At 41.9% G+C, this 24,026-nt stretch overlaps 1 protein-coding gene across 1 annotated transcript in view; it reads left to right on the top strand.

Moving 5' to 3' along the window:
• The first annotated feature begins 332 nt into the window (after positions 1-332).
• LOC117824926 (cadherin-24) overlaps positions 333-24,026 on the top strand; it is a 76,237-nt gene continuing 52,543 nt past the window's right edge. Inside the window, exons 1-3 of the mRNA XM_034700436.1 lie at positions 333-584; positions 682-1,500; positions 22,090-22,384. Coding sequence (XP_034556327.1) covers positions 856-1,500; positions 22,090-22,384 — 940 coding nt within the window. The 5' untranslated portion in view covers positions 333-584; positions 682-855. The remainder of the gene's footprint in view (positions 585-681; positions 1,501-22,089; positions 22,385-24,026) is intronic.

Here is a 24,026-nt window from a genome sequence, read left to right as displayed (position 1 = left end):
TTGTCATTCTTAGTGCTGAAGGTCTCTTTTTTTTTTCTTTTTGAGGTCATTAAGAAGAATCACTGTTAAAGTGAAGTGCGTTTCATAACCAGCTAAAACTCCTTACTGGAGCTTTAAAATGAAAAGACGAGAAGACAAATATAAAAAGGAGACAAAACCAAGAACTTATCCAAACAAAAGACAGATCACTGGATTACCAGTTGTCTCCAGCACAAAGTGAAGTATCTCCAACAATCTAAACCATGTTGGCAAAAATAACCCACTTTGGGGAAAGAGATAAGGAGGGAAAAAACAGAACAGTCTTCACCACATGCTGCTCAGCGTGAGTGCCAGATAGCAAGCTTCAGCACTACCTGCTCCCCTGTAAACCCTCCTCCCCCTCGCTGAGTGCTAATGGCGCTCAGGTGTGCAGCAGTTAGAGGGAGACCAGAGACACCTGAGCGCAAGTGACGGTCATAACTTACCCTAAATCGATTGCAAATAACGAGACAATTTTTTTTACAACCAAAACAAGGCAGTGAAAAATACCGGGGCACATTTTTCACAAACAACCAAGGAAGTGCAGCTGGCATGGAGGCTGAGTGGTAAAAAGAAGAGACTTGATTTAAGAAACTGTCTTTGTTAAAGCTCTTGTTTTCTATTCATTATGTGTAATATTGAACCCTTTGTGTCGTCTCTCAGGTGATCCTGTGCAGAATGAGTCCGACCTGGAACGCTGCTAGAAAAGACGGTGAGATGAAGACTCACTATTCGGAGACGAGACAGATAAAGGAAGACGACACAAAGCATAAGAAGACAAGATGGACCATCATCTGATCAGCCTATCATTGTTCATCCTCTGAAACAAACTGAGCCATGGCTGCACACATTCTGCTTCTTCTTCTTCTTTTGTTCTTTAAAGTGGACAGGAACAGCCTCTCGCTGGTTGTGGGTCTGTTAGAAGAAGGGCAGGACTTGGGAGTATCAAACAAAAAACAAGCATTACCTCATGCAGAGAACTTTTTGGGAAGTTTGGAAGAAAAGGAAAGCCAGTTTGAAGATGCAAAGGAGGCTGCGAGACACTTCCCAAATGTTGCTTCCAGACTTAATGACAGAAAACGAAATGATTCTGACATTAAGGACAACATGAGGAGGAAAACAGTCACGCTGAAACGCCCCGAATCTGCTGCCAAATCCATAAAACCTAAACATAGCCCTGAACTCGCTCTGAACCGTCTGAAAAGAGGCAATTTGACTAATGGAGAGCTTGATGGTTTAATTAATGCTCCCAGTGAAGATGAGACGTACGCTCTTCAGACTGAGCCCCACTCAGAGGCAGGTGTGGATGACGTGGTGCTGCCTGAGAGGACGATCGCAGGGTCTAAATGGGTCAAGGAGGCTGCACGCGGTCGGTCGGGGCCTCAAGCCGGGCCTCGCTCTCGCCGCAGGAGGAGCTGGCTCTGGAACCAGTTCTTTGTGATCGAGGAGTACAGAGGGCCTGAACCGGTGCTCATCGGACGGGTAAGCTGTTAACACAACCATCTGTCATTAACCTGATATGATTGTTTGGAGTCAACACTGGGGCATGGGGAGCAATGGATGGATGGTGTGTTTGTCTGTTTCACGGTCAGGTAAAGAGTGCACATGCTTCTCCTCCTCCATGAACATACACTGGGTTCTCTCTGCAGTGAAAAAGAAACACAATCAAATGTAGTCGAGTCGAGGACATGAAGCATAACTTCTGACGTATATTCAGCGCCAAAAATAATCTAATTGGCTACCTTTGTGATCGTTGGATTCACAGCCAAGACATCCTTTACATTAATGAAGTTCCTCTAATGAAACAAGAACCCTCGGGGATAAACGAACATTTTTCTCATTGTTGAATCATTTTCAGGTTTAGCAGACGTGTCCTCACAGAAATAGGCACCATGAGAAATAATTGCATCAACTTTGTGTCTTCTGGCATCTTATTGCATGTTGTTGAACAAAAGCACGAACATACACTACCAGTCAAAAGTTTGGACTCGCCTTCTCATTCAATGGTTTTTATTTATTTTAATTATTTTCAACATTGTAGATTAATACTGAAGACATCAAAACTATGAAATAATCTGGTTTTACCATAATCTGGATTACAACAGTAGTCAAATCCATTGTGTACTAACCCTACCTCTGAACAACTCAACTGATGGTCTCAAACACATTAAGGAGGCAAGTCATTCTACAAATGAACTCTTGACAAGGTTCATGTTAATTAGAAACCATTCTAGGAGACCACTTCATGAAGCAGACTGAAAGAATACCAGGCGTGTGCAAAGCTGTCATGAAGGAAAAGGGGGCTACTTTACAGAATCTAAAATATAAAACATATTCTGCTTTGTTTAACACTTTTTTGTGAATTAGATAATTCCATATATGTTCTTTCATAGTTTTGATGTCTTCAGTATTAATCTACAGTGTTTCCAATGATTAAAATAAATACAAACCCTTGAATGAGAAGGTGTTTCCAAACTTTTGACTGGTAGTGTACATGAGCATCAAGTGAAATTTACGTTTTTTAAGTTGAGACAGATGCATGGAGGCGGGGAGAGCTGGTTCATAAAGCACACCTGCTGCAGGTAGCGACCAAGCTAACACTGCCCCCCTTAGATAATAACTCAGCCTGCTCTCCAGTAATGTAAAGGATTGTTCTTACGTTCAATAGTGGCCTCACAGAGGTAGCTTGTGAAAATTCTCATGCTGTTTTTTGTGATGCTGCTTCAAATGCGCGTTGAGGTTGGTCGTATTAAACTTCCCCGGTTCTGTTCCACCACATCTGCAACGCCTTTATACTGCCACACGGCCGACATCACTCCTACTCCTAGCACACGCTGTTGTTGTGATCACGTGGGCTCTGCATGCTGGATCCGGGCACTGCTGGATAGAAGTTCTGAAGCGGAGTCTGGAATGGACTGCTTATATCAGAGATTTTAGATGCAGGCCGATAAAATCCGATACTGGATTTTTTGGTTGATATCGGACCGATATCAATATCAGATCGGGACACCCCTAATTTCTAAACAATCAATTAATCAATGAATTGATTACATCCCTAGGCAGCAGTAACACCTGGTATTTTTTTAAACACTTACTCAGGTGGCCAACCCCAGCTATTCACCCTGTGACAGCATGCATTAATCAACCACCTGAACCAGACCTGACCTACAAACCACCTACTTTATGCATTAAAGTAGCACTATTGTCAGCCCTGAGCACCACAGTGTTCCCTAAGGGCCCGACCCCGCTGCAGGGAGCAGACAGAGAGTGCTCTCTGTCTCTGCCACAAACCCCGCCGCTGCAGCAGGAGGATCCGGGGCTAAACAAATAGACGACATTTAACTTGGCTGGCTGACAGTTGCCCTTATCACCCGATCCCTGTCAGTGCAATCAATTAAAAGTCCAGCAAAAGCAAATGCCTCCCAACATCACCTGGGAAGCTGTTATAAGTTACAGTCATGCACATAATGAGTTTTTTATTGCCCCATTATTCCTCCGCAGAGATATTTACATTTACGTCGATGAGTTAACAACAAGCTGCAACTTCCAGTGTTGAAAAATGATGTTAAAGAGTTCATTTTACAGCAGAATGAAACATTTGGTCTCTGTACATCATTTCTTTATCCATGTAAAACTGGAAGGGGGCGGCTTAGTCTTTCAAAATAAGGTATTGGCACAAACAGAAGACGACCGTGATGATAAAACAAACCCTCATTCTCAAGACTAAATCATAAAGACCAAATTCTTTTACATTTTTAAAGAAAAACTTTTAAAATTGTCACATTTAAATGAAACAAATATGATCAGGTCTGTAAACTTCTTTCTGTTTTGACTGGGAAATATCATCAATCAGTCAATCTTTATTTATAAAGCGCCAAATCCCAACAAATGTTATCTGAAGAGCAGGTCTAGACCGTACTCTATGTTCTATTATTAACAAAGACACAACATCAAGACAGGGTCAGATCCAGTCCCATCTTACAGACAGGACTCAGTCTGATTTCATCTTAATCCACCATGAGCAGAGCACTTTGCAGCATTTAGCAAGTTACAGTGGCAAGGACAAACTTCCTTTAACAGGCAGAAACCTCCAGCAGGACCAGACTCATGTTAGACACACATCTGCTGAGACTGAGTTGGAGAGAGGGATAGAGGGAGATGAAAAGAGAGAGAGAGAGATGATAGTGGTGAGACAGATAGTAGTAGTTGTAGCAGCTGGAGTCTGGCATGTCCACAGCAGCAGAGATCCAGAGGAACCTACGAGACAAGGGAGCTCAGGGACTCCAGAAAGGTCTATGGTTAGTAACTTTAATGGGACAGGGAGAGTTAATATCACACATTCACTTTAAGACAGTCTTTATGTGCTTGTCATTTCACTCTGTGGCTCCATATTTCACTTCATTTACAGCTGCTTAGCGTCTCTGCTGCATTGATAACCATTATCTTGAAATCAGAATCGTAACTCTGCCTAATTTTGATCCACTTTGTTTGCCTTCAATCGCCATGTCTTTATCTTCTGTCCCTCTAATATTGGAGTTGTGAGTGACAGCTGGCCTCAGTCATCAGGGGTGCACTCTCTTTAAAGATAAGTGACGCCGTCCACTGTTGTGCATGAATATCGGCATTTAGTTACTGAAACAAATATGAGACGATCTTACTTTTTCAAATTGATTTCAATGAAGAAACACTTCTTTTTTATTTTGTATATATATGCAATTTTTTGTGGCATTTTTGCCTTTATGGATAGGACAGCTGAAGAGTGACAGGAAATGCGGGGAGCAGAGAGAGGGGGAGGACATGCAGCAAATGGCCGAGGCTGGAATCGAACCTGCGACCCTCTGCAACGAGGACCATAGCCTCTGTACTTAGACCGCTAGGCCACCAGCGCCCCTTGAAACCTGTCTTTTAATCTGCTTTTTAAATTGAACCACGGTCTGTTTGTAGCTTGGTCTTGGCCCCAACTCTCCCTTTTTCAGAGAGTCAGCCTTTCCAATCTGGCGACCATCATCTTAAGGCTTCTTTACGCCTCTTCAGAGACTTGAAGCTGACATTACCAAGACTATGTCCATGTTTTATACAGGCGAAAGTTGAGACTGATGCTGCATTTCTTGTTAATAATCAAGTGAACCTGTGGATGAGCTCCTTGAAGCAGGTGAACTCAACTTCATGCATATGGGGGAAAAGCTGCTCTCCAAGTTTTACACTTGAATCGCCTGTGAGGAGTTTCTAACTGGCAACCAAACATCCTGAAATCTGAAAACTGATGCAACAACATCGTCTACAACAACAAACAAAACCTTCAGCAGCGTGATTGATTGTGTCTGTGTGGTCGTTTTTTTGACGCCTGAAACCGCTGCCATCTGGTAGATTTCAGACCATTCACAGCACACTGCAGAAACAGCCTTTGTTTACATTCTCTACTGACAGTAAGTGATACGACTGCCTGTTTAAAGACGACAGGATGAGATTTCTCTCTTTTTTAAGGTTATTTTTGGGCTTTTTGGGGCTTTTATGTATCTCTTTATTGAGAGATATGACAGGAGAGATGGAAATTGAGAGACAGAGGAATGACGTGCAAATGGCTGCAGGTTGGAATAAAACCCATATTGTCTGCTTTGAGGGTTACATCCTCTATACGCTTTGTCCAATGTGTCATTAAAGTAATAATAAAACTTTATTTATATTGCACTTTTCAACACAGTTAACCACAGATAATGAAAGCTCATGCACTTATGCAGATTACATTAAAAGAGTGTTTCTAACCTTGAACATTTACACATTTAAATTGAGACAAATAAATAATGATCACACAGTAACAGCTTTATTTGAAGGTGTGTTTTGAGTAGTGAAATAAAAAAATGGACTCACAGCAGGTCGGATCTCTCTCTTTAACAAGTTGGTTGAAAGATCCTCACAGGTGCCTTGAGCAATATTTGATTTAACTAAAGAGTAAGTTGCATCTTGTTGTAATATATTACTGTTATTGTTTTGTTGAGTTCTTTATGTATTCTATATTCAGTCCCTCCAGGATTTCGCAGGATTTTTTTGTGATTGTTGCGGCCCAAAAAGCCTGATTTTGCGGCAGCTTTTTGAAAAAATTGCGGTGAAAGTTGCGATTTTGTTCACATCAAATAATAGCACCTTAAATAGTAAACAGACGCCCCGTGGTTGTGTCTGTGTCACTAACACACACTGGGGGGTAAAAATCCTCAATGAAGAGTAGACAGATGCATGGAGGTGAGGAGAGCTGGTTCATAAAGCACACCTGCTGCAGGTAGGTGACCAAGCGAACACTGCGCACCTCAATCTATAAATAATAACGTTGTCATCGTCACTTGTCCTGCCTGCTGTCCTCTCTCTTCACCCGTTCTCTGTGCGTGTTTTGCTGTTGAAAAGTGCCGATCAAGTGAGGACTTACGTTTAGGGAAGTGAAGTTGATGACAAAACCGATGACGTGCAGGGGCTGAGGTTAAGGTAATTAGTCAAATTTGCAGGAAAGTTGTGGTGATTGTATAAAATTGCAAGGCCGCGAAAAAATCACGCTGATTGGTTGAATTTGCGTTGATAGTTGCGATCGCGAAATCGCGACTTCCTGGAGGGACTGTATATTGAATTCAAACACGTTTAATGTCCACCCTGACAGTGACACAACGGAGCACCGAACGAGCGTGATGCATTCAATGTACTGTAGGAAACAGTATGACTCTGCCTGTGACCCAAGGGGAGAGCACAACTCAAAACAATACTCTACTAAACTGACACACAGTACACAATTTCACATATATTTGTTGTAAATGTAAATCAAATTATGGAAATAACCTCAATCTGAGAAAAATAAAAATCTACAAACTAAAACTTCACAAAAATCTCATCTTACATTAAACAGTCCCTCCAGGAAGTTGCGATTTCGCGATCGCAACTATCAACGCAAATTCAACCAATCAGCGCGATTTTTTCGCGGCCTTGCAAATTTTACAATCACCGCAACTTTCCCACAACTTTGACCAATCACCTTAATCTCAGCCCCTGTACGTCACCAGTTTTGTCATCAATTTGACTTCCTTGGAACATAAACATAAGTCCTCACTTGATCTGCACTTTGCAACAACAAAACACGCACAGAGAACGGGTGAAAAGAGAGAGGACAGCAGGCAGGACAAGTGACGACGACAACGTTGTTATTTATAGATTGAGGGGCTCAGTGTTAGCTTGCTCTCTACCTGCAGCAGGTGTGCTTTATGAACCAGCTCCGCCTCCATGCATCTGTCTCATCTTCATTGATGATTTTTACCCCCGGTGTGCGTTAGTGACAAAGACACAACCGGGGGACGTCTGTTTACTATTTGATGTTTGACGTTGTTGCCGCTCTTACCGTAAAAAGCTTGGCGTCTACAGCTTGATTTAATCCAGTTTGGTGAAACATCAGACACATTCAGTAAGTTTGGATCAACTCATAGTAATCCAAATGCAGATTCATTTCAGAGTGCCGTGAACTGACTGTCAAGTGCCTCAGTCGCTGCGAGGTGCATTCAGGGACCGTCGTAAATGTGCAATACAGTCCTTTCATGGCATTTTTCTGTCAATCCAGAGAATCAAAATACAGTCAGTGGCCACATCAAGAATGTTTTCTAAAAAAAACTGTAATTTAGTGTATTTACTTGCCCCTGAGATGTTATTGGGGGGAAAAAGCAAAAAAAAAAATCGCAACTTTCACCGCAATTTTTTCAAAAAGCTGTCGCAAATTCAAGCCTTTTTGGGCCGCAACAATCACAAAAAAATCCTGCGAAATCCTGGAGGGACTGATTAAAGACCTGCATCCTGTTAGCACCATCAGAATCTGAATCAGAATCAGAATCAGCTTTATTGGCCAGGTATGCTTGAACACACAAGGAATTTGACTTAGGTAAACTGTGCTCTCTTTGTACAAAGGCATAATAATAAGACATACAAAATAAAAATAAAAAATGTAATAACAATAACATCAGCTATAAATACAAAAGAACAACAATTAGGCATGACTAATATGTACAGGCTAAAATAATATGATATTAGTGCAGTGGTGAGTAGCAGAGGTAGTTTTTACATTATAAAATAGTAGTTGAATAATAAAATAAATAGAAATATGGAATTCTGCTTGGAGAATTGCTGCATTGTGTATCTACATGTATATTTACAGAGAGTATTTATCTGACAGGTATGACACTGTTATGGTTTAGTGTTCATCAGAGTGACAGCCTGGGGGAAGAAACTGTTCTTATGGCGGGTTGTTTTGGCGCACAGTGACCTGTAGCGCCTGCCGGAGGGGAGGAGTTTGAAGAATTTGTGTCCAGGGTGTGAAGGGTCAGCGGTGATGCTACCTGCCCGTTTCCTGGCCCGGGACAATTACAAGTCCTGGATGGGGGGCAGGTCGACACCGATGATTTTTTCTGCAGTCCTTATAGTCCGTTGCAGTCTGTGTTTGTCTAGTTTGGTTGCAGATCCAAACCAGACAGTGATGGCGGTGCACAAAAACAGACTGGATGATGGAGGTGTAGAACACGATCAGCAGGTTGAACTTCCTGAGCTGACGCAGGAAGTACATCCTCTGCTGGGCCTTTTTTCTGATTGTGTCTATGTGGGAGGTCCACCTCAGGTCCTGGGAGATAGTGGATCCCAGGAACCTGAAAGAGTCCACAGTAGACACAGTTCTGTTCAGGATGGTGAGAGGGGGCTTCTCCTGAATTCCACTGTCATCTCCACAGTCTTGAGCGGGTTCAGCTCCAGATGGTTCTGACTACACCAGAGAGTCAGCTGTTCCACCTCCTGTCTGTAAGCAGACTCGTCTCCGTCCTGGTTGAGACCTATGACGGTGGTGTCGTCTGCGAACTTCAGGAGTTTCACCGAGGGGTCCCCTGAGGTGCAGTCATTGGTGTAGAGGGAGAAGAGCAGTGGGGAGAGAACACATCCCTGTGGGGCGCCAGTGCTGATGGTCCGGGTGCTGGATTCAAGATGTTCATCAGGAAACTAAATCCAGATACAAACTAACAAACTGTCTGGTTTCTTCAACTTTCACCCAGGACCAAAATCTGACTTTAAATTTAAATGAAATTATGATTTTATGTTTATCTTGATAACATAATTTTCCATATTGCCCAGCCCTAGGTGGGACACATAATACACACTTCATATCCAGCTTACTTCCTGGAGCAAACTCGTCTATATAAAAAGTTGTCATGCGTCACAGTGCAGCTCACATGTGGGGATTAAGACAGCCCCAGACTATTTTAACCCCTGATTATCATAATAATAGAAATAGCTTATCAATATAAACAGACTTTATGTACAGATATATTAACTTCTAGTCATCCAGCAGTGGGATAGTTGTCTTAATGACTGAAACAATTGAGCGTATCACCGCTCATCGTCACCACCAGCTCCCAGCAGACATTAAATATTTCACTCTAACTGTGCGGGGCTGTTAGCGCTGGTGTTTGTGAATAAGGTGTTATTTGCAAAGAGGCTTGTTTGCATCTAAAGGGACATATTTTGCTCCAAATGAATGCATAATGACTCATTTAAATGTATGCAAACAAAACTGGCGCACAGGGACGCTATTTGCTCGGCAGTGCACTTTGTGGAGCCTTTAACCCTTTCGGTGGTGCTTTGTGAATCAGATGATGTTTTGGCTCTTTTAGCAGCTGCAAGAGACGCTTCATCCTCGTGTGAATAAGACCCCTTGAATAATTCATTTTGCCACGTGGGGTATAAATTGTGGTATTTTATGACGTGCATGGACAAACCAGGGAGGCATGTCGAAAACAAAGAGTTCTGTTGTAGCGTATCTCTGAGTTTGAGGGGTACTACTGGTACAATCTCGCCTAAGGCACCAAAAACATGAGAACCAGCTCTGATTGTAAATGAGGGTTCTCTCATAAGTTTTTTTTTCCAGGTTTTGAATAAATGATGATGAGGATGATAATTGTGGACACACAAGACCATCTGTAGCACTTTTCCTCTCAGATGAGGCAAGAGGAGGAGGACCAAATGATTATTCCTACCTAAAGTATGATCTATGTGCATCTGAAGGCTCTCAAATCACCCCATCACATGCTCAGGATCGAGGCCCATATATAACTCTGTATAACTGCGGTCTTGGTGGATGCTTGTCATGCCGTGTTCTTGAGTTTTTACTGTCACTACACCGGCAACCTCACGCTCCTGTCGGTGTGGAAACATGAAAAGTGCCTGAGATGATTTAATCCACTGCGCACCTGAACCACTCAGGTCCCGGGGGTTTTTACTTGTAGCATTTCACAGTCAGGCGCTTGCCGCTAATGCAGCCGCTGGCAGCTACAGCGGGATTATATCAGCTGTAACGCTAACAGGGAACGCTGCCAGCCACTTTGTAGCTAGCAGTATACTTTATAGTGACAGTCTAGATTGGATTCTTACCAGTGCAGCATACACCTCATAAATGTTTAATCTCCCTCGCTGGTTGTTATTGATACAGTCAGGGAGGGGTGTTAAAGCAATCAGTAGACACACGAGACTGCTCATTCTTCTGCATGCACAGTCTCGGTGTTGATATTCATGTAATAAAGCTTTCCTGCATTCAGAGGCGGTGTTAGAAGCACGACTTCTCTCACAGTCTGCTACGTTTCTCGCCTGAAATAGAGACGATCATGTCAAACTATTTGCCAGAGCAAGGTTTGAGGTGTGTTATCAGCAGTTCAAATCACAGCTCCTTCAAAAAGGAGGAATTTATCTGCCAAAGAAAGCAGATATAAACCCAGAGGTGTATGTACTGCACGAGTGAGAGGAAGGGGAAAATTGGGATTACAGAGTTGCAGAAAAAGTAACAAAAGAATTGGAGAAGACAATTTCTTCTTTTCCAGCTTTGTTTGCACAGGGTGGATAAATATCTCCCCCACTGTGAGAGTGTTTTTCCACGCTGACTGAAGCACAGCAGGACTGAGCTGCAATTAGGCGGAGAGGAGAGGAGGATGGAGTGATGGTGGAGGGGCAAAGAGCAGGAGGGGGGGCGAGATAGGCTCCGACAAAGACGTCTCTGGTGGTGAAGTGTGGGATCAGAATCGAGGCTCGCTTTAAGGAAGAAAGGAAGGAGAGGGGTGTGGGTGTAGGGATGAATAAGAAACCCTGAGTCTCTTATCTAGCAATTTGTAGGGTATGCTATCATGACTTCCTATAATCCCCAACTTCATCCTTCAAGACATACACACACTTCCTCACACCACACCAACACACACACTAATCTTACATTTCCTCCTGGTCTGTGTGTGCATGCTGTGCAGCATGTGAGAGATGAGATACTAAGGCATGAACATATGTTGTTAACATGCATTATGCAAGAATGTATAGATCCTTTATGCAAGCATCTGTCAGCGATGCTGTTCAAAGTTGAATCTCTTTAAGCATCCAGTGAAATGTGGCAAAATAAACGTCCACAACTGTAAGAACACAGCTCAAAACACGCCTGATGGTTTTTCCTTTTAGACCACTTCTCAAGACAGCGTTGGCTCGGCCGATCGTATCTGGATTGACAGCTCCACACACCCAACAATCAGCGTGGTGCAGCCTGTAACAGGGTTTTTGTTGTCTGAGTCAGAATCAGAGGAGAAAGCTGAAATCCTGCTATCTGTCTTTATTTATCTCAGTCCACAATTGATGTGATACTGAAAATGTTTTGCTATCTGTTGTAAAGTTGGGTGTTTAAGACTCACTGTAACATCTTTCTTTCGTCTGAGAAGTAACCTGCGTCCTCCTCACTGATGCAACCAGTGGGATTTGGTGTTATACTATTTTTACCCAGAAGATGGCACAGTATTAGCTAAAGCTTTGTCACGTACATATGCTGTCATGGGCTGCACCACAGCCAGAAGGTGCCTGGTTCGAGTCCCCGGTCGGGAAGGTGCCTTTCTGTGCGGAGTTTGCATGTTCTCCCTGTGCATGCGTGGGTTCTCTCCCAAGCGGCAACCTCCGGTCTTAAAATATGAGTCCAATGCGGTAGTGCTAAAAACTGCAGTTCATCTAGGATCCACTAGAGGCTGGCTCCGGAAGTACTGGAAACCACATACACACCAATTCCAAAAAGCCGATCTTTACAGCAGAAATAAACATGTTTACAGCCTGGAACTAAAGACAAGTGTAGTCTGGATAGCTCATGTCTCGATCGGCACTCACTGTATGAGGGTGACTTTTTTCATAACGCAGTAATTTCAAAGATATTAAGATTTCAAGTCTTCCAATGAGAGGCACAGCTGACTTGATTGGCAGGCGGGAACACTGTAGCTGTTGGCTAGGAGGCTCAAACCCCGCCTCTTTACGTCACACTTGCTCGACAGCAGCAATATGGCTGCCGCCGCCGATTGGCCTCAAAACAGCGCTTCAGAAACAGATGGGTGACGTCACGTCAGTCAGTGTTCTCTCCGGGTACTCCAGCTTCCTCCTACAGTCCAAAAACATGCTCACCAGGTTGATTGATCACTCTAAATTGCCCGTAGGTGTGAGTGTGTGTGTGACTGGTTGTCGGTCTCTCTGGGTTAGCCCTGTGGTAGGTTGGCGACCTGTCCAGGGTGTACCCTGCCTTCCGCCCGAAGTCAGCTGGAATTGGCTCCAGACCCCCTTGACCCCAAACGGGATAAGCCGTCAAGATGATGGATGGATGTGCCGTCATAACTGTGCGGCACGCAGCCTGATGTAAAAGAAAAGTTGACTCTGTGTATTGCGCTGCAAAGTAAGCTGGGATTCAAAGTGACACTGACCAGGCTGCTGGTGTCACTTTCATGCATTTTAAGAAAACAATGGTATACTGTTTAGGAGATAAATCATGTTGAGTGCTGGTTTAATTCCTCAATTCAAGACAACAAAGACCAGGGGGAAAGTTAATGGAGGCTGAACTTAACTGTTCCAGTGGCTCGCTGGATAATAGACTTCACATGGTGAAACAGGTGGTATTAGAAATGTCTACAAAGCTGCACAGAAACTCCATAATATGGGGAGACATCTATTTTGGATTTTATGGTATTTGATAGTAAACAACTGGGGTCAAATGAGACCCTCATAGCTGTTAGAAATCGACCGCTGTCATTAATATTGAATATTGAATATTATTGCAAAATAATGCTAACACTCGTCGTTAGCATGCATCCATCCATCCATCCATCCATCCATCCATCCATCCATCCATCCATCCATCCATCCACCCAGGCATCCATCCATCCACCCAGGCATCCATCCATCCATCCATCCATCCATCCATCCATCCATCCATCCATCCATCCATCCAGCCAGCCATCCAGCCATCCATCCATCCATCCATCCATCCATCCATCCAGCCATCCATCCAGCCATCCATCCAGCCAGCCAGCCAGCCAGCCATCCATCCAGCCAGCCATCCATCCAGCCAGCCAGCCAGCCAGCCAGCCATCCATCCAGCCATCCAGCCAGCCAGCCAGCCAGCCAGCCAGCCAGCCAGCCATCCAGCCATCCAGCTATCCATCCAGCCAGCCCTGCATCCATCCATCCATCCATCCATCCATCCATCCATCCATCCATCCATCCATCCATTCATTTTCTTCCGCTTATCCGGGGTCGGGTCACGGAGGTAGAAGTCTAACCAAATTCACCCAGACATCCCTCTCCCCAGCAAAAACTTTCCAGCTCCTCCTGGGGAATCCTGAGGTGATCCCAGTGAGAAAGCAGGAGATGGGAAACCTCAAGCACTGCAGGTACCTGCACCAAGACAGGGTTGTAAATTCAGGTGGGAGGTTAAGGGGGTCTAGACATCACAATTTAAAACACAAAAGGAACCGAAATTGCCAGTACACCACCAATCAAGGCAGTCTTACCTAATTCACCTGCTGCATTCCTGATACAGGGACTCCTCAAAACTCAAATTCAACCATGCGACAATCCAACCCAATTCCTCCGTCAGAGAGTCTGAAATCTTTGGACCCTTGTTACATAATAAGAAGCCGACTGTAAGAAATGTAGGTCTTTCTTCATATCCAGGCCTTTGTTTTGACGACCGTGTAAAGAAGGTTCTCCAGTCATGTTTCTTCAATTCAGGTTAATTTCATAAAACTAAATCCTTCTTATGCTTTGAGGATTTAAAACCATAAGACCCTTTATTACATAATTAGAAGTCTGGTGCGGGTTTGGGTTTCCGGAGGCTTTAGTTCTGCATGTTTCATCATGCAGGCAATTACATTTCCCTGCTGCACAAACAGAATTCATGCAACAGAATGACAATGTCTCTTAAAATCATTTGAAACTGCCCTGTAGATGTTGCTGCTGAGTTGTTGTTTTTTATTCCAAAGATGAGGCTTTAGAGTATCTTGGGTCCACAGCGGAGGTTGTGAGTAAGCCGTGTGGATTATGAACATGTGCAGATGCGCCTCCAGGGCCGAGAGATGTGAAGGTTCCTGGTCAGAAAGCTCAGTGTGATGACGGCTGAGTAATCTCTTTAGCTTTCTATTTCTGTTTGCATGTGTGTGTGTGTGTGTGTGTGTGTGTGTGTGTGTGTGTGTGTGTGTGTGTGTGTGTGTGTGTGTGTGTGTGTGTGTGTGTGTGTGTGGCCTTTTACCTATCTAGCCCACACTAATATCCGCGCTGCCATTAAATACCGACTGAGTATCCTGCACCCGAGAGAAAAACAGATAGTCGTCCAAGGAGGAGAGAGAGGAGGAGGGTTTTTTTTGGTGAGAAATGTGAGCAGATGGGCGTTCGGTTTGAGCGAGGTAACTTGATGAAAGGAGAGAGAGTGAAAAAGAGGTGGTTTGAGAGGTACAAGGAAGTCGGGCAGATGGATTTACAAGACGGGCGAAGGAGACAGATGGGAAGAAGAGATGGAAAAGATTTACAGATGGATAGGATGGGGCTGTGCTTGCATGATGCATCTGTGAACATACATGTAGGACAGAGCAGGGCCACGGCCCACACTGATGTGCTTTTGCCCTGAACAAACCCCTGATGGCGTGTCTGGTCCAGTGACTTAATTAGCTGTATGCATCAGTACTCATCCTGGTCCCATATGGATCCTCCACACCTGGTGCTGCTCATTTCAAATTCACAGAGCACATCCAGTCTCAACATAAATCATCCTTTTCACACTGTCATGTTTGCGTTTCTCGCCAGACAAATAGATGAGTGTTAATGAGTGAACCTGCATCAGCACACTGTGTGTTTGCCTGAAGGTGTTACAGTCAGTTACTCTGTGTGTGTTTTCGTTCATGACGGCAGACGGGCAGGGCGGGGGAAGGATCAGAGGGCTGAACTGAGATACAAGCTGACATACTTTTTGTCTTAGCTGGTTTGCAAAAGCTAAAACTCCAGTCTGACAACCACCTTCATGATAACAGGTTAGGGCTGGGCGATAGGGAAAATTATGTTATGATATTTCCAAGATAAATATAAAATCATCATTTCATTTAAATTTAAATGCAGATTTTTGGTCCTGAGTGAAAGTTGAAGAAACCAGACAGTTTGTTATTTTGTATCTGGATTTAGTTTTCTGATGAGCTTCTTGAATCCATCATTTCTGATGGTGCTAACAGGAAGCAGGTTTCTAAAGCAAGTTTTAGTTTGTAGATTCTTCTTTTTCTCAGATTGAGGTTATTTCCATAATTTGATTTACATTTACAACAAATATATGTCAAATTGTGTACTGTGTATCAGTTTAGTAGAGTATTGTTTAAGATAAGATAAGATACTCCTTTATTCGTCCCACAACGGGGAAATTCATGGAGTTACAGCAGCAAACAAGAAGGTGTACAGTACAAGAATTTTAACAAGAATATATATATGAAAAGAAATGTCCATCAGAGACAGCTTGGCCATAATTCTCCTGTCAGCCACCACCTCCACAGGGTCCATGACCAAGCCAGCCCTCTTCACCAGCCCGTCCAGTCCCGCTCTCCTGTATCCTGTCCGCCCACAGCAGGTGAAATCCTTCCAATGTGGCGTTCGTGTCCGGTGTTAGCTCTGTTAGCATGATGCTACTCTGGTGCTGGGTTAGCTCGTCCACCTTATCGTACATTCCCCATAACGGTGGGTGGAAGGACAGGTCCATGTCGTCTTTAATTAGCTTGCACCTCAGTACCAGCAAGTCATCCTTGCCTCCTTCTCCTCAGCTCGCAGGGAACATCGGGCCTAGCATTGTTTAGCATCAACATGCTACGGGCTGCTAACAGCTGATCTCGTATGTAAACAATGCGACCATGGTTACACGCAGGATCTCCGGACACACACAGGAACAAAAACAGTAAAAACACCACTGCAACTAGTGGTGCAACGGATCATCGTTGATCCGTGATCCGTACGGATGCCTCTCCACGGGTCGGCACGGACGTGGTCCGCGGATCGGTTGATGAAATATAGTTGCGTGTGTTCACGTGATGACCGCATGTTCAATCCACACTCACTCGCCAAGCGCAGCTGTTGTCATGGCAAGTGAAGGAGCAGAGGGACTTGAAAACCCTCCTGCATCTTGTAAGTCACATGTATTGGAGTATTTTGGTTTCCCTGTGAAATACAGTGAAGGCTGAATGTGCTTGAGCCACGTTATGAAATTCCGTTGCGCACCCACTAGTTCGGAGGCCGTCAATACGCGGGCCGCATCCGGCCGCCTATTCATGGACCCCGAACTGTTATTCCTTCACTCTGTGTTTTGGTCGGGTCACCGTGTGTTTACCAGGACTTGTCTCCATGTTATATACGCAGACAGGCTGTTACTGGGTCACTTAAGAGTCCACTGCTGCGAGTGCAATTTTTAACTTTCACTTTGGTTTATGGAGCAGTTCGCATGTTGGCACTTTGCCAGCTGTAGGACCCTAGAATAAAACGGTGTGTTCACAGTTTGCAGCTCAAAGAAAAGTGGACGGTGAAAATCAGCAAATGAAAGAAGAATGGAGTGAAGCTTTTTAAGTTCCTCTGCTCCTTCACTTGCCATGCCATGAAATGCAGTGGATGAGGCAGGACTGGGCCCACAGATAGGGTGCTTTGCACAAGCAGTACATTTTGAGTTGAATCTTGTTTTTATTTAATGGGCAAAAGTTTACAAGTGTTTTACAAAATAAATGGAGGACAAAGTTATATTTGTCTTGTCTTCTTTTTTTTTTTTTTTTGCTGATCCGAAAAATGATCCGATCCGTGACTCAAAACCGTGATCCGATCCGAACCGTGAGTTTTTTGATCCTATGCACCCCTAACTGCAAACATAGCCAGTTTGAAATGTTACAACTGTCCCCGGTCTCCCTGCTAATAATTGGCATAATAATTTTATGTTCCAGCCCGATCACTGAGGTCCTCGAATGCTTCCCTTTTAAATGTTCCTCGTGTGTCTCACACAGGTGCCGGCCAGAGGGCTTTCTGTTTTTATGCCCCTAGGCTGTGGAACTCTTTGCCTCTGGACATGAGAACAGCAAGCTCTCTGGGTGTTTTTAAAAGTAACTTAAGACTTACCTTTTTAATCTAGCTTTTAATGTGGAGTAATTTATTTTAGCCCTGGACTGCATTATCAGTATCATTATTATTATTATTTTTATTATTATTTTATTATTTTATTATCATTTTTATTATTTTTATCATTATTATCTAAACCATTGTTTCAACATGTATCTATTTATCTTATTTATTTATTTATTTATTTATTTATTTATTGTGTTCACCTGATCTCGTTAACTCTACCTTATTTTTAACTTTTATTTCCACTCTTACTTATTTTATTAATTTTACTGTGTTGATTTTCTTTTCTTTTTTAAGTATTTCTTATTTTTTCATGCCTTCTATAATTCTACCATTGCTGTTGTTTTCTGTCTGTTACTCTGTGAAGCACTTTAGGCTACATGTTTCTATGTATGAAAGGTGCAATATAAATAAAGTTGAGTTGAGTTGAGTTGAATTTATTTCGGTGTTTCGGTTTTCAGTTTGCGGTTTCCTCACTTTCGGTTTTCGGTTTCGGCCAAGAATTTTCATTTGGGTGCATCCCTAGTTCAAAGGACCCGTTTGTTTGTCCATTTCTGCTGAAGGAGGTTTCATTCTGATGCATCACTTCCTGATTCCCCAAAATACAAGGCAGGGTCATAATCACAGAGCATGTGTGCGTTGATATCACATCGTCAAAGAATTTGCATTAACCTGTTATTCTTGTATCAACTTTTGCGGCCCTAAAACAGTCTTATGGCGTACTTCATGTGAAATGATCACAACACGTATTCCCAGAATTACTAAAGCACAAAACAAACATAGCAACAGGCTCCACTTACCTTGTTAGTGTGGGCGATGGCAGCATAGCATGACGTGGTCTGGTCTATTTTTTTCTTTTGTACATTGCCAGAAAATTATCCTGTTATTACAGCTGCATACATTATCTCAAGTGAACAAGAAAATGATGTTGTGATCGCAAGAAAACAACAGGAAACTACTCGCCATAATGGAAACCAGAGTACATCAAATATATGGACGTGTGTGTGTGTGTGTTTGTGTGTCTGTGTGAGTGCATTGTTTGTTATGCTGTTCTCTGAGACTGCTGCAAACAAATTTCAGTTGTGTTCTTTTATGTGATGACACTTACAGGCCCATCCAGTCTTTACCTATCCTATTTCTCATAAAACAGGACATTAAACACGTCATTAAGCTCTACTTCTAAAGGAAGCAGCACACCACCACGCTGTTATAAACTACATCCTAAACTTCCAGGAGCTGCAGCCCTCAGCCTTGTGCACACATGATGTAGTTCCTCGAACTCGCTCTGTCTTTGGAGACTAGATTAGAGAGTTTAATTTTCTAAGAAGATTTTGAAATCAAGATTCAGAGTGATTTGATTGATTGGTGTCATCCCTGCTTGTGAAAGTAACCTGCTGTTATATGAATGAAACTTTTCATGCGGCTGTCTGTCTTCACCATGAATCCCCCGTACAAGGGATTTTGTTGCTCTGCGTGTTCCTGGCGACATAAAGATTAAATAAACTAAATAAAATAATGATAAGCTTGTGGAATATAAAAAGTCACTCTGAGAAAAGCAAATCCTCTGCTGTAAATAAAGCAAGTGTGTTTATCTGAAAATGAATGTTTATTTTAATACCCCATACTCGCTCAGAGTCCCTCTCTTATTTCTTATGTTGTAACTGCACTTTGAAGAGCTCATAAACTTTAAATATCATACACATTATAGTCAAGAAGTGCATCTTTTGCCAAAAGGATGATGCAGTACACTGCTGAAGTTAAATTTATGACTTCATCCTGATCTGTTTATTTATTTTGAATCATAATTTTAACTTGTGTTTTGCTTCATCATTTTAAATGAGCTTGTATATATTTTTTATTTTATGTCAGTTAAGTAGTTATTTTTATTTATTGTCACATTTCCTCTCCAAATCAACTGTCTCTTTTATTTTTTTTCATGCATTATTTCTTTACTTCTTTCCTTCTTCCCCAATGTTTGGGGAAATAATAATAAAAATATAACTAATAATTCTGAAAATAATGATAATAGTGATAATAATACCATTATTAGTACAATAATAATGATAATAATAATAATAATAATAATAATAATAATAATAATGTTAATACAATAATAATAAGAAAATAATAATATAGTTAGTACAATAATAATAATAATAATAATAATAATAATAATAATAATAATAATAATGATGTCAATATAGTTAATACAATAATAATAAGAAAATAATAATATAGTTAGTACAATAATAATAATAATAATAATAATAATAATAATAATAATGTTAATACAATAATAATAAGAAAATAATAATATAGTTAGTACAATAATAATAATGGTAATAATGATGGTAATATTTATAATATAATGTACAATAATAAAAGTAATAATTAAATATAAAAGTAAAGATACAATAAGACCCCTACATCCAACAATCCAAATAAAAGTTAAAGAACGTCATATAAATAAAAGATGGTGCTGACGACCTGAGGTAATGTTATCATGAGATCTTAATGAGGAAACACTGAAGGTAGAATTAGATGATAAAACTCAAGATAGGAAACTAAACCAACCAATGTAAAATAAATCAATAAGATATTAAAATATTTAAAATAAACCAGTAAAAGAAACTGAGATACTACACCACAAGTCAAACAGAAATGACTGGAATAAGATGATGAGATCAAATAAATAGCTAATTAAATAAAGAGTGGTTTTATAAATAAATACAAAAAACTTCCATGTTGTGAAGTTTGTGTTGGGATGACTGTTAATGATTCAGCCACTAGGGGGCGTTCGCACAAAAAGTTCAGTTCCTGTTTGATCTCAATCCAGCTGTTCTTTTATTTGTCCCTGTGCCCGATTGCAGTAACTCCTCGAACCATCTTTCCTAAAAATTGTCAGCTATTCTTCAAAGTATTCTTCGTAGATGTGTCCTGCTGGTCTGCACCATAGACTGAAAATAAAAATGGACAGCGTTGCTCCGCCTCTTCCCGTTGTACGGTTCTGAAGCCAAAAAATCCCTCTCCTGGGCGCAGCCATTGTGCAGCCAGAGCCTGTGAAGCCACTGTAATAAGCTCCGCCCTACAGCGTAGCGTCACAAGACGCTGTGTGCTCTTTGAAGTTTCGTTCTACGGCGGCTGTGAATCAAAGGAAACAGGAAGTAAAACCCCGTTTTTTAAACTCTAATAACTAACGAAAAAGAAACTTTTCAGAAAAAGAGGCCTTGGACACAAAACACTCAGATACTAACTACATATCACCACAGCATACGGATGTGAGAAACATTAGTACCACGTGTATTTATTTTTTAAAGTTTGATTGCTCCCCATTCAAATGAATGGGGGAGACGGATTTTTTTACCTATACTGCAGCCAGCCACCAGGGGGCAGAAACGCTGCTGAAAGCCTCACCACCAGGGCCGTATCCGGCACGCTTGGTCTGCACTGACCCGTTAGGTCAAACTGCTCGACACTGCCCCCGACAGTGTTCGGTGGTACTGCAGCGTTTCTTCTTTATTATGTGTAGAACAGATTTACCCTGTCTGTCAGTCTGTAGTGTGATAATAAGAAAGAAACATACTTTATTAATCACCAGGGGGGAAATTACATTTTTCCACTCGTTATATTTTTTGGTCATGCTACACGCTCAGTTTGGTGTACATACATACAATTTAATGCACGGACATGCACTTAGGAAGAGATGTCAGAGTGAGGATGCTGCCATCAACCAGCGCACCCTGAGCAGTTGGGGGTTCTGTGCCTTGCTCAAGGGCACCTCGGCAGTGCCCAGGCAAGTGAACCAGCACCTCTCCAGCCACCAGTCCGCTTGCCAAACTTCGTCCATGCTGGGATTTGAATCGGCGACCCTCCGGTTGCCAAGCCAAGTCCCTATGGACTGAGCTACTGCCGTACAATGATAACTGATTTGTTTTCTGTCATCTGTTACTTCATGGTTTGATGGGTGTTGTCTGGACCTTATCATATTTCCTCATACTGTGAGCAGTATTTTGTTGTGAGACTACATTAAAACATCGTCTTATTTTCAATCAATCAATCAATCAATCAATCAATCAATCTTTATTTGTATAGCGCCAAATCACAACAAACGTTATCTCAAGACGCTTTTACAAACATAGGAGGTCTAGACCACTCTATGTTAAATTGTGAACAGAGACCCAACACCAAGACAGGGTCAGACTCAGTCTGACCCCGACTTAGTCCATCATGAGCATTGCACCTCGCAGTATTTAGCTAGTTACAGTGGCGAGGAAAAACTTCCTTTTAACAGGCAGAAACCTCGAGCAGAACCAGACTCATGTTAGACAGCCATCATGCCTCGACCGAGTTGGGTCTGGAAAGAGGGATAGAGGGGAGTAAGAGAGAGAGGTGATAGTGATGAGACGAGTAGTAGAAGCTGTTGCTGCTGGAGTCCAGCACGTCTATCAGCTGGAGTCTGGAGCATCCACAGCATTTTGTGGTAGAGTGATATTTATAGCGTCAAGTCTATTTTTTTATACCTTCTTTTTTATTGCTCTCCCTCCTCTCTGCGTTTATGCACTCTGCAATAAAAGTGTTTAAAAATAAATGTATGTTTTTATTTTCCAGCTGCACACGGACATGGACCGAGGAGACGGACGCACTAAGTACACATTGGAGGGCGAGGGAGTCGGCTCAGTGTTTGTCATCGACGGTAACACTGGGAACATTCACGTCACCAAGTCTCTGGACCGCGAGGAGAAGGATCAGTACCGACTCGTCGCCACCGCCACAGACCGGCAGACGGGTCGACCCCTCGAACCGTCGTCTGAGTTCATCATCAGAGTTCAGGACATCAACGACAACCCGCCCGTCTTCCCCGATGAGCCCTACACTGCCACGGTGCCAGAGATGGCGAACATAGGTACAAAACTCACACAACCTTAAAGTAATACTCTACCCATGAAAACTCCAAGTGACAGTATTTCTTTTCCTTCATGGGAAGCAGAACATGCAGTCACTTTAAACTCCCTTAGCTCACACTGGATAAAATACCCCTCCAAAAACAAGAAAAAAAACTTATTTCAAGGTACTTTTACCTTGAAATAAGCAAAAAAATCTGCCTATAGAACAAGTGAACATTTGCTTGGTAAGATTTCTTAAAATAAGAGGTAATATTTAGAAAACTGTGATCTTAAAATTAGCAGGGAAAACTTATTTTAATCTGTATTTAACCAGTATTTTAAAGCTTAGTGTCTCAGAATAAGCCAGGAATGCTCACAATTTGTATTTTTTCATTCAAAAATAGATTTTTGCACTAATACATTTCATGTCAACTTCTCATTTCAGATATATTCACCTTAATTTGAGTTGTATTATAGCGGCACTTCTCTAGGTTTAAGACCATCTTGTACTTGAAATAAGATGACAAAGTTTAATTTGAGCATTTTGAGATATAATGTCTTCTCATAGTGAGCTGGATATACTAATATTCAGTCATGTTGTTTTTTAGGATAAGCCAGCTATGCTCAAAAGTAGGTGTTTCATTGTGTGGATGTAGTTTGAGGATGTTTATTTTTTATCTGATTAAGAAGAAACAGTGCCTGAAAACTGAAACCCACCCTTAAAAACAACAACTTTTCTTTCTTTCTTTCTTTCTTTCTTTCTTTCTTTCTTTCTTTCTTTCTTTCTTTCTTTCTTTCATCAATGGAGCTGTTTTCTGATAGATTCTCAAATAAAATGCATTTACTTAAATCAAGTAAAGGGTTTGTCTTAAATCAAGATTATCCGTCTTCTACAAATAAGACCTCAGCTTGAAAAATGAAATGCAAAATAAACCTTGTTTCTTCTAAATTACAACTCAAAACAAGATCATTTCAAGATTGTTTGACTTAACAAGATATTTAAGATGTCTTAAAACAAGTCCCTCTATCTTCCTCAAATGTTACTTGTTAAGTAAATTTATCTTAAATCAAGTGGGAGAAGACATTTTGACTAAAAATGAGACAATTTCACTTTGTAAGAGTTTGAGTTTTTGCAGTGCACAATTCAGCACAATCACACAGCAGACAAAGCTCTGCAGCCTAGTATGTAGTTAGCATATCTGAATAATTGTACTGCCATCAAGTACAATCTGATTAGCATATAAAGATATTGTTGCAAAATGTATTGGAAACTTGGGGGAAATGATCAACAATGATCCTTTGCCCAAAGTTTCCAATAAATCATGTGGATGAGTCTTCAACTTCACTGCTCATCTCGTCTTTGGCAAAATACTCTGAACACGAGCAGAAGGGGAAGCGTTTATGAGGACCCGACAGAACGTGTCTGCCTGACTCTGTAGCCGTAGTCAGCGGCTTCTCTTTCCTTGAATTTCGACGTCAGTTGGAGCGACGAAGTCTCTACTGTCCCAGATGGTGTGTCCAGTTTTTAGATCCAGTTCTTAGTTCTTTGGGTGTTTTCAGGCTCATTTTAGTACGCCAGCATGGCTGTTTGTTTTAGAAGGCTCCGACGTTTTGACCATTGACAAAACTGTCAAAAATAAGTGGAGATGTGTTTGGTTAAAT

The sequence above is a fragment of the Notolabrus celidotus genome, chromosome 2 (genome assembly GCF_009762535.1).
Source record: "Notolabrus celidotus isolate fNotCel1 chromosome 2, fNotCel1.pri, whole genome shotgun sequence".
Classification (NCBI taxonomy): Eukaryota; Metazoa; Chordata; class Actinopteri; order Labriformes; family Labridae; genus Notolabrus; species Notolabrus celidotus.
The sequence above is the reverse complement of the archived record's forward strand: the minus strand, read 5'-3'. Positions and strand labels throughout refer to the sequence as shown.